This window comes from Symphalangus syndactylus, chromosome 17 (assembly GCF_028878055.3).
Source record: "Symphalangus syndactylus isolate Jambi chromosome 17, NHGRI_mSymSyn1-v2.1_pri, whole genome shotgun sequence".
Taxonomy (NCBI): domain Eukaryota; kingdom Metazoa; phylum Chordata; class Mammalia; order Primates; family Hylobatidae; genus Symphalangus; species Symphalangus syndactylus.
Window position 1 is genome coordinate 81582483 of NC_072439.2, and position 13554 is coordinate 81596036.

Here is a 13554-nt window from a genome sequence, read left to right on the forward strand (position 1 = left end):
TGGCCTTCTTAGAACCATAGGAGATATGGTCTTAATCACAGGAGATAACTAGTTATAAAACAGCTAGCTAAACTGGACTTAACGTTCAAGTAATGGACAGACAGACCTGGTTCACACCCTACTTCCACCAGTGATTTAGCTGAGTGTCCCAGGAAAATGTGTTTGACGTCACTGAGACTAAAGAGTATCTTTAAAGTGAGGTTAATAATAATTCACAGGATTATTTGAGTATTATATATAACACTTAAAAAACACATGTAAAGTCCCTGATACTTAGTAGCACTCATAAATAGTAGCTCTTATCATCATCATCATGACTTCTAATACTATAATAATATATTTCTCAGCATGACATTTATTTTAATGTGACAGTCAGGGTACCAATGTGTAGTATATTCCACGGGGCATAGATGTGAATGAACACTCAAGATGTAATTTCTTCTCCATCAAGTTCTGTTATGTAAATAGTGCTAATAACAGAGTAGAACAGATTTTGTATTACAAAATAATAGAACAGTAAATGGTAGAACAAGGAAAAACTGCTAAGTGCACAGTGAATTCATTAACACATTTTCCAGCCAAATGTGTAGATATACATATATATATATACACACACCTATATTTCAGCTATTTTAAGCATTGAGATAGCTACTGAATGAAACAGCACATGAAACGCAATGTACAAAAAATACTTCAAACTTTTTGTACAAAATGAAAATAAAACATTTATGCTATACACTGTATATAGAGAAAGATGTGTTCATTGAATAATCAGTTTTGTTACCTGAGTTGGAGCCACTAATTCCAATTCTGAAGCCGACTCAGAGTTGAGGGCGCTTTTTCCACCACTCAGTTCTGGTTGAGATCTGTGTTCTGAGGACCTATAAGGGATGCATTAAGGAAATTAAATGTACACTAGAAACAAATTAAGCTATAAATCCAGCCAAGAAACTAGGTAATTTGGATCATTGAAAGCCATGATGTCAAAGCTCTCATCAAAATTCTGATGATAGAGATAAGTTTCATGTATTTCTATTATAATGGCCACTTTTAGAATGTAAGAGGCTACAATGTGCTAGGTGTTATTATCTTCGATTAAAAATTCAGTTCAATTATGGGCAAAAAGTAAATAAATGCAGTACCATTTTTGTTACAGAAAATTCTGTTTCATAAAAAAATTATGATTTTTTTTTTTTGGTGGGGGAAGAAACTTCCCAAAAAGTGTCTCAGGAGAGATTTTATCTTTATATAGAATTTGAAATGTCATGATAAGTGGAGATGTGGGAGGGCAGTAGGAGATGGAAGCTGGACACTGCCCTTTAGGAAGCTTCAAAAATATGGTACAACTCAGGTGGCCAGATTTTCTCATAAGCATCCATGCATTATTCTTAATTATTTGATTATCTGATAGTGGATGATTGAGCAAACCAAAAAAGGTACCTGAATAGCTGCAAAAATTTAACTATTATTTAATATATTGAATATTCTCATGTATATACACATATACACCTATTTTTACTAATCAGCACAGTTACACATTCAGAACATTATTAACAATGTTGAATTATGAATCTCTCAAAATGCTTATTGACTGAGTTGCATTAATTTTTGACAGCTGAGATGAAATAATTCGAGTTGGTAGAAGCCACAGTAATTGGTATTGTTATATAGGGGTTACATGTGATGCCAAGTATTTGGATTGACTTAACTCATTGGCTATTTCAGTGCCACTCATAAAGTTGATACATAAATGGCCGTTTTCTGGTATTAAAATACCTTACCATAAGAGCTCTTTTGATCCGGTTCTAGATGAGGATGATTTTCTCTCTGCCATTGGATGTCCCTTGGTATTTCGATCTCCATGAAACTTAACATCGTCCCATTTTTCCAGTTGTGTTTGAATATCTAGTAAGTACAGAGGAAGCAGGTGAGGCAGGTGGCGGTGGGGTGGGTGTGGAGGGGGTAGTGGGGTGGGGGTGGAGCATGTGGTGCAGAGAGAAAAAGAGAGATTAATTAAGATTGAAAAATCTTATCCAAGGGAGCTTCATTCAACCGATGTTCCCAAGCCCCAAGATCAACCTTTATCTTTTCAATGTTGCATAAAAATTAAAACTTGTGCAGCTAAATAGAAATCTCCTATTAAGATAAATTGCATTGCTTTTACAGTTAAAGCAATCAAGTTGTTTGACCTGAATTTATTTCTGAATCTGTGTACATTCTGAATCTTGTATATGAGCCTGTGTGAGCTGGTGTAGAATGTACATCTGGAGCACTACTCTATCAGTCTCTGGCTAAAGCGGGGGCTTGGGGCATTGCTGGCATGATTTCAGAAAGAAATTTTCTTTAAAGAGATGAGCTTCAGTGTTAAAAGGAGGTGGGAATAAATCAGAACGCTTTCATAGCTTTTGAATAAAGCATGTAATTTTTCACCAAAAGGAGGGAATTTATAATGGGGGAGAGAGAGAAAGGAGGCAATGAGAACAGCCAAGGGAATGCTGGAACCATTTTATCCCTGTGTATTAGTTCTTACAGATAAAAAATCTGGCTGGATTCTCTCTTATTAACAGGTGTGTGGCTGTGAATAAACCACTGAAACAATCTTGGGGTTCAGTTTTTTAGTTTATAAAAAGATCGAGCCAGGTGGCGGTGGCTCACGCCTGTAATCCCAGCACATTGGGAGGCAGAGGTGGGTAGATCACCTGAGGTCAGGAGTTCAAGACCAGCCTGACCAACATGGTGAAACCCCGTTTCTACTAAATACAAAAAAATAAATGAACGGGGTTTGGTGGTGCATGCCTGTAATCCCAGCTACTTGGGAGGCTGAAGCAGGAGAATTGCTTGATCCTGGGAGGTGGAGGTTGCAGTGGGCCCAGATTGCACCACCGCACTCCAGCCTGGGCAACAGATCAAAACTCTGTCTAAAAAAAAAAAGATCAATTTGCAGTTGATGTTCTCTAAGGTATTTTTTCCCCTTCTTTTTAAAAACTGTGGTAAAAAATATATAACAAATTGACCATTTAAACCATATTTTAGTGTACAATTCAGTAGCATTAGTACATTCACACTGTTGTGTAACCATCACCACTATTCATCTCCAAAATTTCTCATCATTTCAAACTGAAACTCTACTCATTAAACACGAACTCCTCATTCCCCCTCCCCCACAAACCCTGGTAATTTTATTCTACTTTCTGTCTATATGAATTTGACTACCGTAGGTACCTCATACAAGTGGAATCCTCCAATCCAGGTTTATTATTCCTTATGCAAAATGCTTGGGACCAGGAGTGTTTCAAATTTGGGATTTTTTTTCTTGGTTTTTGGAATATTCGCCTATGTCATAATGAGATATCTTGGGGCTGGGACTCAAATTTAAACACGAAATTCAATTATGCTTCATACACACCTTACGCACATAGCCTGAAGGTAATTTTATAAAGTATTTTAAATAATCTTATGCATGAAACAAAGTTCTGACTGTGACTTATCACACGAAGTCAGGTGTGGAATTTTCCACTTACAGATTTTGGAGGATTTCAGATTTTCGAATTAGGGATGCTCAACCTGTATTTGTCCTTTTGTGCCTGGTTTACTTCACTTAGCACAATATCTTCAAGGTTCTTCCATGTTGTAGCATGTAAGTTATTCCTTTCCAAGGCTGAATAAGTTCATTGTGTGTATATACCACATTATGTTTATCCATTCATCTCATGATGGGTTTCAGTTGTTTTCACCTTTTTACTATTGTGAATAACACTGCTATTCTTAAAGGTGCTTTTAAACTAAGTACTTTTACAACTTTTTCATAGGACATTTTCTCAGAAGCAAAGAAATAAATGTTCATCATTTGCATGCTTATTGTGTTATATTGTAATATATCAATATATTCTTTTTTTTAAGACAAGGTCTCACTCTGTTGCCCAGGCTGAAGTGCTGTGGTGCAGTCACAGCTCACTGCAGCCTCAATCTCTTGGGCTTAAGCAATCCTCCTGCCTCAGCCTCCCAAGTAGCTGGGACTACAGGCTTATGCCACCATGCCAGGTTAATTTTTAAAATTTTGTAGAGATGGGATCTCACTATGTTGCCCAAGCTGGTCTCAAACTCCTGGCTTCAAGCACTCCTCCTGCCTCAGCCTCCCAAAAGGCTGGAATTACAGATATGAGCCACTGCACCTATCAATGTATTAATATATTTTTATCTAAATCTATAAATGTTATTAACTTATTTGTACAACTGAATAAACCTAGATGGTGAGGAAATAGTAGAGATAGTTATAAAATTTCCCTTCAAAGACAGACCTCAAAGAGGGATGGCAGGGGAGAAGGGTTCCTGTGTATGCCACTAATTTGAACAATGGCTTGGTTCTCTTTCCTTTCTTTATAATCTATCCCTGGGAGAGCTCATCTACACCCATGGTTCCAAAATCCATTCATACACAGGCTTCTGACTTACAAATCTCCATTTCCTACTCAGTTCTTTTTCTCCAGTTCTAGACCTATATACTTAACAGTCTAATGGAGGTATCCACAGAGAAGTCCCATAGTTTCAGGTTCAAAGCTGAACTCAATAGTTCACTCCTGCCCCTCTTCCATCTTTTATTATGGAGCCTGGCACGTTCTACATGTCCCCATTGCTCACATATACATATTGTCTTTGTTTCCAAGTCTTGTTTTAATATTTTTTGGAACCTGTCTCTCTCTTTCTCATTATCCCCCTTGTCACTATTGGATCTCTGTACTGGTCTCCTTGCCTCTATTCCTTTCTCCATAAATCCACCAGAGAAGGATTTTTCTAAAATAGGAACTGTTGCTGTCATTCCTCTTAGCAGAACCCTTTAAACATCATCCCTCCTCCCCCAGTCTTAAGTGCATGACATCCAAGGATTCCTATGATCTCACCACTAGTGATTTTCAGTCTTTTTCTCCCACTATTCTACCATCCTTGAGTACTATTGAAATACGTATATTTACTTAAAAAGACATCTTTCCGTGTTTATCGATTTGGGTGTGAATCCCTTTCCTTTCTGCACCAGTGATATCCTGCCCTGTTCTCCCCACCTTTCTCCTGATCTATCTTGAATCTGGCAAATTCCTATGCATTCCTCAAACCTCAGCTCACATAGTACCTCATGTAAGACACCTTCTCCCACTGGCTGGGGAAATGGCATGATGAGGAGGCCCATGTAGTAACTGATCTGAGTTTTCTTTCATTGCTACATATAGTTAATATTTTATTATAATCATTTAATCATTTTTCTATCTCCCCACTAGCCTGTAAATTTGCTAAGGCACAGAGAGCTTATATTATTTATCTTTGTATTCCTAGCACATAATATGTGCTGGGAATATGGTAGATACTCAGATAAATGTTTGCTGAACAAATGAATAAATTAATTCATGACCATTTAACGTGTACATATCATAGTATAAGTGATTTCATATATATATCCCATTTATTCCTCACAGCCTTATGGATAAGCTATGAATATGATCTCCTTATGAAAGTATATACAATAGTCACCTCCCCACACATATACATACATACACACACAGCAGTCAGTCACAGCCAGGGAAGATTCATGTTCCTCTTGGCTTTCTAAGATACCTGTCACTGTTCTTTCTCTTGAGAAAGGAGAGCTTAATGTGTCTGATTCCAGGAGCTGAGAATTAAGCTGTCCTTTCTCAGAGGAGGTAGACTACAGTGGAAAACATGGGCTTTGAGGTTAACTAGAACTAGGCTCAAATTTCAGCTCTTCCTCTTATAAACTATGAGATCTTGGGCAAATTGCTTAAATTTTGAAACTTGGTTCCTCAGATGTTTCAAAGAGTTGTGATAATTTAATGAGATAATATATGTAAGTAATATACTGTAGTTCCTAGGCATTGTAACCCACCATCAAATGGTAGCTGCTATTATTGTATTGCATGTATTCCCAAACACGTTTGTTACATACTGTTTCATCTTGCTGCCCCTGGGCCTTGCATTAGAGTTGGTTACTCACAAGTCCCTCTTTCTCGTCCTGGACTGAGTGCTCCTACAGAGCAAGATGCACATTTTATTTTTATTTGTAACTTTAGTGCCTAACCTGGCACCCAGCACCCATCTATAACTCAATATTTGTGGGTTGAATAAATAAATGAATCAATCAGTTATGCAAAGTTGAGCTCCCCAATTGCTATACAGTTCAAGCTCAAAAGAAGCTATGTCCTGTCCAGTTTCCACCATGGAATGCCTTTTCTACCCCGTTGTTCTCTGTTTAATGCCATTAGTGGAAATTTCCTCTTGTATCCACACCAGCAGAGGAAGGTTGAGCATCCATAGCCAAAAGCGATTGCCTTACCTAGATCTAAGGATGAAGTCTCCGGGACTCTGAGAGGCTGGCCTCTCTGCTCAGCATCCGTGCTGATGAGGTCAGATCCATCGGCCTTTTTCTTGAGGGATGAGGTTTTTGATGAGGGCTCTGACTTCTTGGCTTTGGTTTGGGTTTGAGAGACTGGTTCACTCAGGTCGAGGAGATCTAAGCCAGTGGTCAACACTACCAGAAATGGAAGAGGTTAAGATAAGCCCATTTACTACTCTGAAATTATTTTTTTTTAAATAGGTTTCAGTTGAGTACAGAAAGATTTTATGTTTGTAAGATAGGTTAGAATAAAATTAAGTTAGCTCATCATTGATTTATAGAGACAGCTTATTAGACTGGGATGTTTGCTGCATGTTATTCTTATATTTGGTATGGCACAAATTGGTAAGAAAGGACTTAGACCAGTCTCAGCAATGATGAAGCTTTGAATGAAATTAAAATGATCAAACTGAATCTGAGTTCAGGTGCTATTTACTTTATTGCTTTGCTTTATTTATACTGAAGGTTATTTTAAATTGCAGTTTCCCAGAGAGGAGTCAATCTATCATATTCAGAGATTTAGTGAGGGTTTTGAATGTCTTTGTGTTTTAATTTTAAACAATAAAGTATACAGGGTATAAAGCAATGCTGTTTAATCATCTTTTATTTAATTAAGCAGTTCAATCAGAAAATGGCATCCTATTTGGGTTCACCCAAGAGAGGTATTTTATAATCCATAGTTGATGAATAGGTACACATGTTAATGCCTTTGCTGTTTAGTATGCAAATTTAAATTTCAATGTAACTAACTATAAAACTGTTACACTTTTACTTCTTAGCAGGTTGATTACATTGCATTAAATACTCTAAGGAAAGCAGAAATAATAACTTGTTCAAATGCAAATTAGGCAAATGAGAATTAAAAAAGTAAGTTTTATAACCTTAGCTTCTTCTTTCTTTTACAGTGCACGTAACCAGCGTTTGACTAGCTCATTGTGAGAAATAGAAAATTCAAATTAGAGAAGGTCCCTACAGCTCTACCTCTCTACCAGTCCCTGCTGTTTCACTGGCCCCGGCACCACACTGGAGAGACTAGCTTCTGAGCAAGATGGGTGGCTTCCTGGCCTGGAATCTCTTCACCCAGCTCCCTTAGGAAAGCCACAGAAAGACCAAGAAACTACTTGCATTAACCCTTTGTGGCAGTCTACAACAATGACTGCAGCACTCCTCTTTAATCGCCAAGCTTTTCCTCTAGGTGGGGGATGGATTTTTGCTGATGTCTCAGTACTCTTCTGTCTGCTTCTCCCTTGTACTCAAGGCAGGGCCCGGGCTCCATTGAACTCAAAACCCGGATTTCTTTAGTAGTGCACGGACTTCATGAGCTAACCATTCCTATGGGATCTTTAGGATGGTGTGTCAAACTCTACTCTTAATAATCTTGTTTTCTGATTCCAATTCCAAGTCACAGTGGTTGGATGTTGTTGGTGAAGTGGAAACATCTGGCTCTGTCACGGCTTAGTGTGTGACTCGAAGTAAGTTTCTTGACCTCTTTGAGTTTCAGTTTCCTCATAATGGGGAATTAATAGTCTTTTAGGGATAAGATGAAGATTAAATGATCTAATGTATGTAAAGTGCCAGGCATACAATAGGTACTCAATAAATGTGATTTCCATTCTTTTATAGCCAATTTGTGATGTTTTTCTATCCTTTTTGTTGTTGTTGTTGATGTTCTCCTATTTTCACTGTTCCTTTTTATTTGAGACAAGAATCAGATCCATACACTGACAGAAAGAGAAAATGCTACTGGGAATAAAACTGAAGATGAGACAAAGATATTGGTTCTACAGAGGATCCTATGAAGTAAATTTATATAAAGTGGCCCGAAAGTGTCAGCTTATCTCAACAGAATCTTCCTGAGGCAATGGGAACCATTTCCCAATGCTAAGATGCCCTGAGATAGGAGGGATGTTTTGTGGCTAGGAAGTACTTGAATGTGGAGGGAAAGAAGTGGCATTCAGAACTAAGCTGCCTGGCTTTATGTCTAAAATGTAAACATGGCAGACAGCCAAAACAGGCAAGAATGCCTCACACTTTATATCCACTGAACGGTCAAATAGAAATTTCCAGACTACTATTACGTTGGCAAGGAGTCTAGGCCCAATGTGATGTCCTTATAATGGAGGAAAGGAAACTGATGACAGAATATAGAATGCCATATACATCTTTTTATTAGTTGTACAAACAATTAAGAGTTAGTCACTTGCTCCTAGACTTTTAGAAGCAAATTATAAAATTGTCTACTTGAACATAGGAAGTACATTTGTTATGGAATAACAGCTGGCAAGTACTAATTTAATTCTATATCTTCTCACATTCACAATAAATGAATTACTAAAAGGGTGAACTGTGAATTCAAACTTGGCTCAGTAAGGTTCTTTCCCCCTCCAAAGTGTCCTGGGCACTTCCTGTATTTGTTCTGAGCTCTTTGTCCCTTTGTTCTTTTTCTTGCAAATGTGAAACAAATGCTTGGCATACACAAAAGGCCTAATTGGTTACCTAGCTGATGAAGAAGGTGGCTTGGAGGTCGAATGGCCAGCTTTGAAGCTGGGAAAGTCCCTGCAGAGTATGTTTTCAAAAGGAGAGAAGGGTGGGTGCAGCCTTTCACTCTCTGGAGAAAAACAAATCACATTTTAGCATGTGTGTGTCCTTTAGTTAAGATTTTTTTTTTTTTTTTTTTTTTTTTTTTTGGAGACGGAGTCTCGCTCTGTCACCCAGGCTGGAGTGCAGTGGCGCAGTCTCGGCTCACTGCAAGCTCCGCCTCCCGGGTTCACGCCATTCTCCTGTCTCAGCCTCTCCGAGTAGCTGGGACTACGGGCGCCCGCCACCACGCCCGGCTAATTTTTTTGTATTTTTAGTAGAGACGGGGTTTCACCGTGGTCTCGATCTCCTGACCTTGTGATCCGCCCGCCTCGGCCTCCCAAAGTGCTGGGATTACAAGCGTGAGCCACCGCGCCCGGCCTTAGTTAAGATTTAAAAGTAAGAATCTTATTGCTGCGCCCGGCCTTAGTTAAGATTTAAAAGTAAGAATCTTATTGCTCCACACATGCTTCAAAGACAGCCTTGGTATGGTAGGCAGTGTCTGCTCTGCTGATTTCTTAAACCTTATTTTAAAGATTCTTCAGGCACATGAAGTTTTGGATTTCAGTATCTGCGTGCTTAAATTAAGAGCACCAACCGGTGAGGTGTGGTGGCTCACGTTTGTAATCCCAGAGCTTTGGGAGGCCAAGGCAGGATGATCGCCCGAAGCCAGGAGTTTGAGACCAGCCTAGGCAATATAACAAGATTCAGTCACTACAAAACAATTAAAAAAATAAAAAAAAAATTAGCCAGGAGTGATGGCTATCACCTGTAGTCTCAGCTACTCGGGAGACTAGGTGGGAGGACTGCTTTAGCCCAGAAGTTTGAGCCAGCCTGGGTGACAGAGTAAGACCCTGTCTCTAAAAAAAGGGAGCACAAAGGATAATCTCCTCTTACAATCAACGTGAAAAGTGTGTGCATGTGTGTATCCACATGTGTGTGTATGCGTGTGTTAGTGTAGATCTAATAAAATACCTTCTGGGTGTAATCTTATTGTCACATATGCAGACTTTTCTCATGGACCACATGTCAGTCACCACTCACAGCTTCATAGGCTGTGGGATCCCACTGCCCAGAGGATGTCATTGACTTCACTTCTATTTGCTGTGGCAGGGGGATTTCCAGCTCAGTTGCTTCTGAGCAGGCTATGTTTTGCCAGTCACCCTTGTAGCACTTTGTCCTGTCTTCTTCACTTTAGTTCAGCTAATCTATTTTGGTGTCTTGATGTTCCGTGAATATTGTGCATAAAATAAGGCAGCACAGGACAGTGGTTAAGACTGTCTGAGTTTGACTGAGTGCAGTGGCTCATGCCTGTAATCCCAGCACTTTGGGAGGCTGAGGCAGGCAGATCACCTGAGGTCGGGAGTTCAAGGCCAGCCTGATCAACATGGAGAAACCCCGTCTCTACTAAAAATACAAAATTAGCCAGGCGTGGTGGCACATGCCTGTAATCCCAGCTACTCTGGAGGCTGAGGCAGGAGAATTGCTTGACCCTGGGAGGCGGAGGTTGCGGTGAGCCGAGATCATGCCATTGCACTCCAGCTTGGGCAACAAGAGCAAAACTCCATCTCAAATAAAAAAGTCTCTCTGAACCTTAACTCTGCCCACCTAAAATAAGGATAAAACTGCTTTATAAAGTATTGGATGAAGTGCTTATCTAAAGCTCTTGGAACAGCACTATAAGCATAGTCATGATGCAAATAAGTATTTATTGCTACTAGAAGACTCTACTGAAAGCATTCATGCTTGACGCAAACTGTAGATATGAGGTTGGAAATGATTACAAAAACTATTTATTGAAAATATACAATATGGTAAGTGCTTATGAATGTTTCCTTGTTTAGTCTATGTAACATTCCTGTGAGAAAGGTATTCTAATTCTACATATGAGAAACTTGAGGCTTGGCAATATTAAGGAACTTGTCCAAAATCACACAGCTGGTGTGGTAGAAAAATGCGCCCCCCCCGCCCCATATGCCCACATTCTAATCCCCAGAACCTGTAAATATGTTACCTTGACATGTCACATGACAAAAGGGACTTTGCAGATGTAATTAAGTTAAGGATTTGGAGACTGAAAGATTAATCTGGATGATCCCTGTGGGCCCAATGTAATCACAAGAGCTCTTATAAAGTGCAGTTAGGGGGGTCAGAGCCAGAGAAGGAGATATGAGGATGGAGACCAATGTGAGAGACAGAGCTGCTGGTTTTGAAGATGGAGCAAGGAGTCATAAGCCACCAAATTGTAGGTGCCCTCTAGAAGCTGGAAAAAGCAAGGAAATGAATTCTGTCCTGGAGCCTCCAGAAGTAATGTAGTTCTATTGACATCTTGATTTTAGGATAATAAATTTGTGTTGTTTTAAGCCATTAGATTTGTGGTAATTGTTACAGCGACAATAGAAAACTAATATAACTGGTATGTCAGTGTTTATACCAGGATTCAAATACAGGATACAGGTCTCCTCTCTCTATAGCCTGTGTTCTTACACAGTCCTCTCTAGACTTTATCTAAACCTTAAGGCAGTGTGCTGACTTTATTGATAAGGCTTTGATTCATTTGTTTGTTTAGCTTCTAATTATTTGGCAGTTTGGATAGTCCGAGGAATGATTTAAATAGTTGGCAGTCTCAAAAACTTTTGTTCTTCAGAAAATCTGATAGAACTGGGTGGAAAAAAATTATAATTTAGAACTTCTATGAGGCAAAAGATATGTTCTTTTAGGGTTCATAGAGGAAAAAAAATCACTGAACGACCTCCAGAAAAGGTAAATATTTCCTAAATTTTTAAATTTTGTATTGATTTATATAAAAACCAGATTTCTTAGGAATTAAAAAAATATAATTTTTTGCCTTGAGATATACTCTTAATATTAAAAACACTTATCAAACAAGAGTCTTTCTTCAGGATAAAAATCTATGTGAACCAGGTGCACTGAATAATGAAGGTGAGGAAAAAAAAAAATCCCCGGTCTCAGAACACTATTTTTCCAGACCCCCTACGTTGCAGAGTATTATGGATTGAGTGGTCTATGTAGAAGTCCTAACAGCGAGTACTCAGAATATTACCTTATTTGGAAATAGTTTCATTCGAGATATAATTAAACATGAGGTCATATTAGAATAGGGTGGGCCCCTACTTTAACAGGACTGGTGTCCTTATAAAAAGGGGAAATTTGGGCCAGGCGCGGTGGTTCATGCCTGTAATTCCAGCACCTTGGGAGGCCAAAGCGGGCAGATCACGAGGTCAGGAGATCGAGACCATCCTGGCTAACATGGTGAAACCCTGTCTCTACTAAAGATACAAAAAATTAGCCGGGCATGGTAGTGCGTGCCTGTAGTCCCAGCTACTCGGGAGGCTGAGGCAGGAAAATCGCTTGAACCCAGGAGGCAGAGGTTGCAGTGAGCCGATATCGTGCCACTGCACTCCAGCCTGGGTGACAGAGCGAGATTTCGTCTCAAAAAAAAAGAAAAAAGAAAAAAAAAGGGGAAATTTGGACACAGAGACAGACATGCACACTGAGAAGCACACACGCAGAGAAATATCAATCCACGTGAATACTGGAGTTATGCTGCCATAAACCAAGGCAGTACCAGAAATTAGAAGAGAGGCCTGGAACAGATCCTCATAAGCACGTTCGTGGGGTGCGTGGCCCAGCTGAAAGCTAGCTTCCAGCCCTCAGAACTGAGATGGTAAGTTTCTGTTGCTGAATCAACTCAGTGGGTGGTACTCTGTCACAGCAGCCCTAGGACTAATACAGAGGGCAACATTGTAGATATTGGGATTGCAAGAAATTACACATTCTTTTGATTTTTTTCCTCCAGTATTTCACAGGTCTCTCTTTTATATGTTAGAACAATCAAGCTGAAAAGAAGCTTTTGAATCAAATCTTATATTGCTCTCTCAGCATGGATCCTTTCTAAGTGACTTAGTTTTCCCATCAGTGAGAATTGGAGCATGAAGAGGAAGTTTGCAGTGCATACAATTCTCATGGATTCACCTGCAATTGGACATACAAGGTTCTCTGTATTTTCCTGGAGTAGTTCTAGAGTTTTGAAGGGGCCAGCTCCAGTTTCATGGATGAGAGGAATGAATTTCATCTGATAGTATGTGAACTTGTTTAATTTCCTACCTAGAATTTGCCAAGTACCATTTAATTTCTTGATTACTGAAAGTGATAGCTGAATTTAGAAAATGATTGCTGTGGTGTGATATAAAAAAGTCAACGCAGTTGAAAATGAAAGTGTAGGGAATACATACTGTTCTCACCTAAAATCTAACAGAAATTTTTACACCAGTTAGAGTTTACATGGTGTTAAGCTTTTTCATGGATTGCTTCCTTTAATCTTTCCAATGAACTTACGAGATGTAGATCTTACTATTATCAGACAAATGAAGAGACTGAGGCTTAGTTAAACAACATGCCCCTGGATACAGAGCTGGGGTTGGAATTCATGGAGTTTGAACCCAGACACTGTAAAATATGACTTCACATAAGGAGCCTCTCTATTCTCATGCTAGTTACTCTTCTTGTAATTTTTGGCATTTTGGAAAAATCATGATTTCCTTCTCCTGTGATTT

General features: G+C 39.1%; 1 protein-coding gene across 14 annotated transcripts in view; it reads right to left on the reverse strand.

Annotated features, from left to right (window-relative positions):
• PEX5L (peroxisomal biogenesis factor 5 like) overlaps window positions 1-13554 on the reverse strand; it is a 686817-nt gene that overhangs the window by 85614 nt on the left and 587649 nt on the right. For 13 of the 14 annotated variants that reach the window (XM_063621798.1, XM_063621795.1, XM_063621797.1 and 10 more), the window contains 3 exons: window positions 6341-6535; window positions 1782-1905; window positions 785-881 (listed from right to left, as the gene is read on the reverse strand). In XM_063621798.1, coding sequence (XP_063477868.1) covers window positions 785-881; window positions 1782-1905; window positions 6341-6535 — 416 coding nt within the window. The remainder of the gene's footprint in view (window positions 1-784; window positions 882-1781; window positions 1906-6340; window positions 6536-13554) is intronic. The other variant, XM_063621792.1, reaches the window with a different exon arrangement.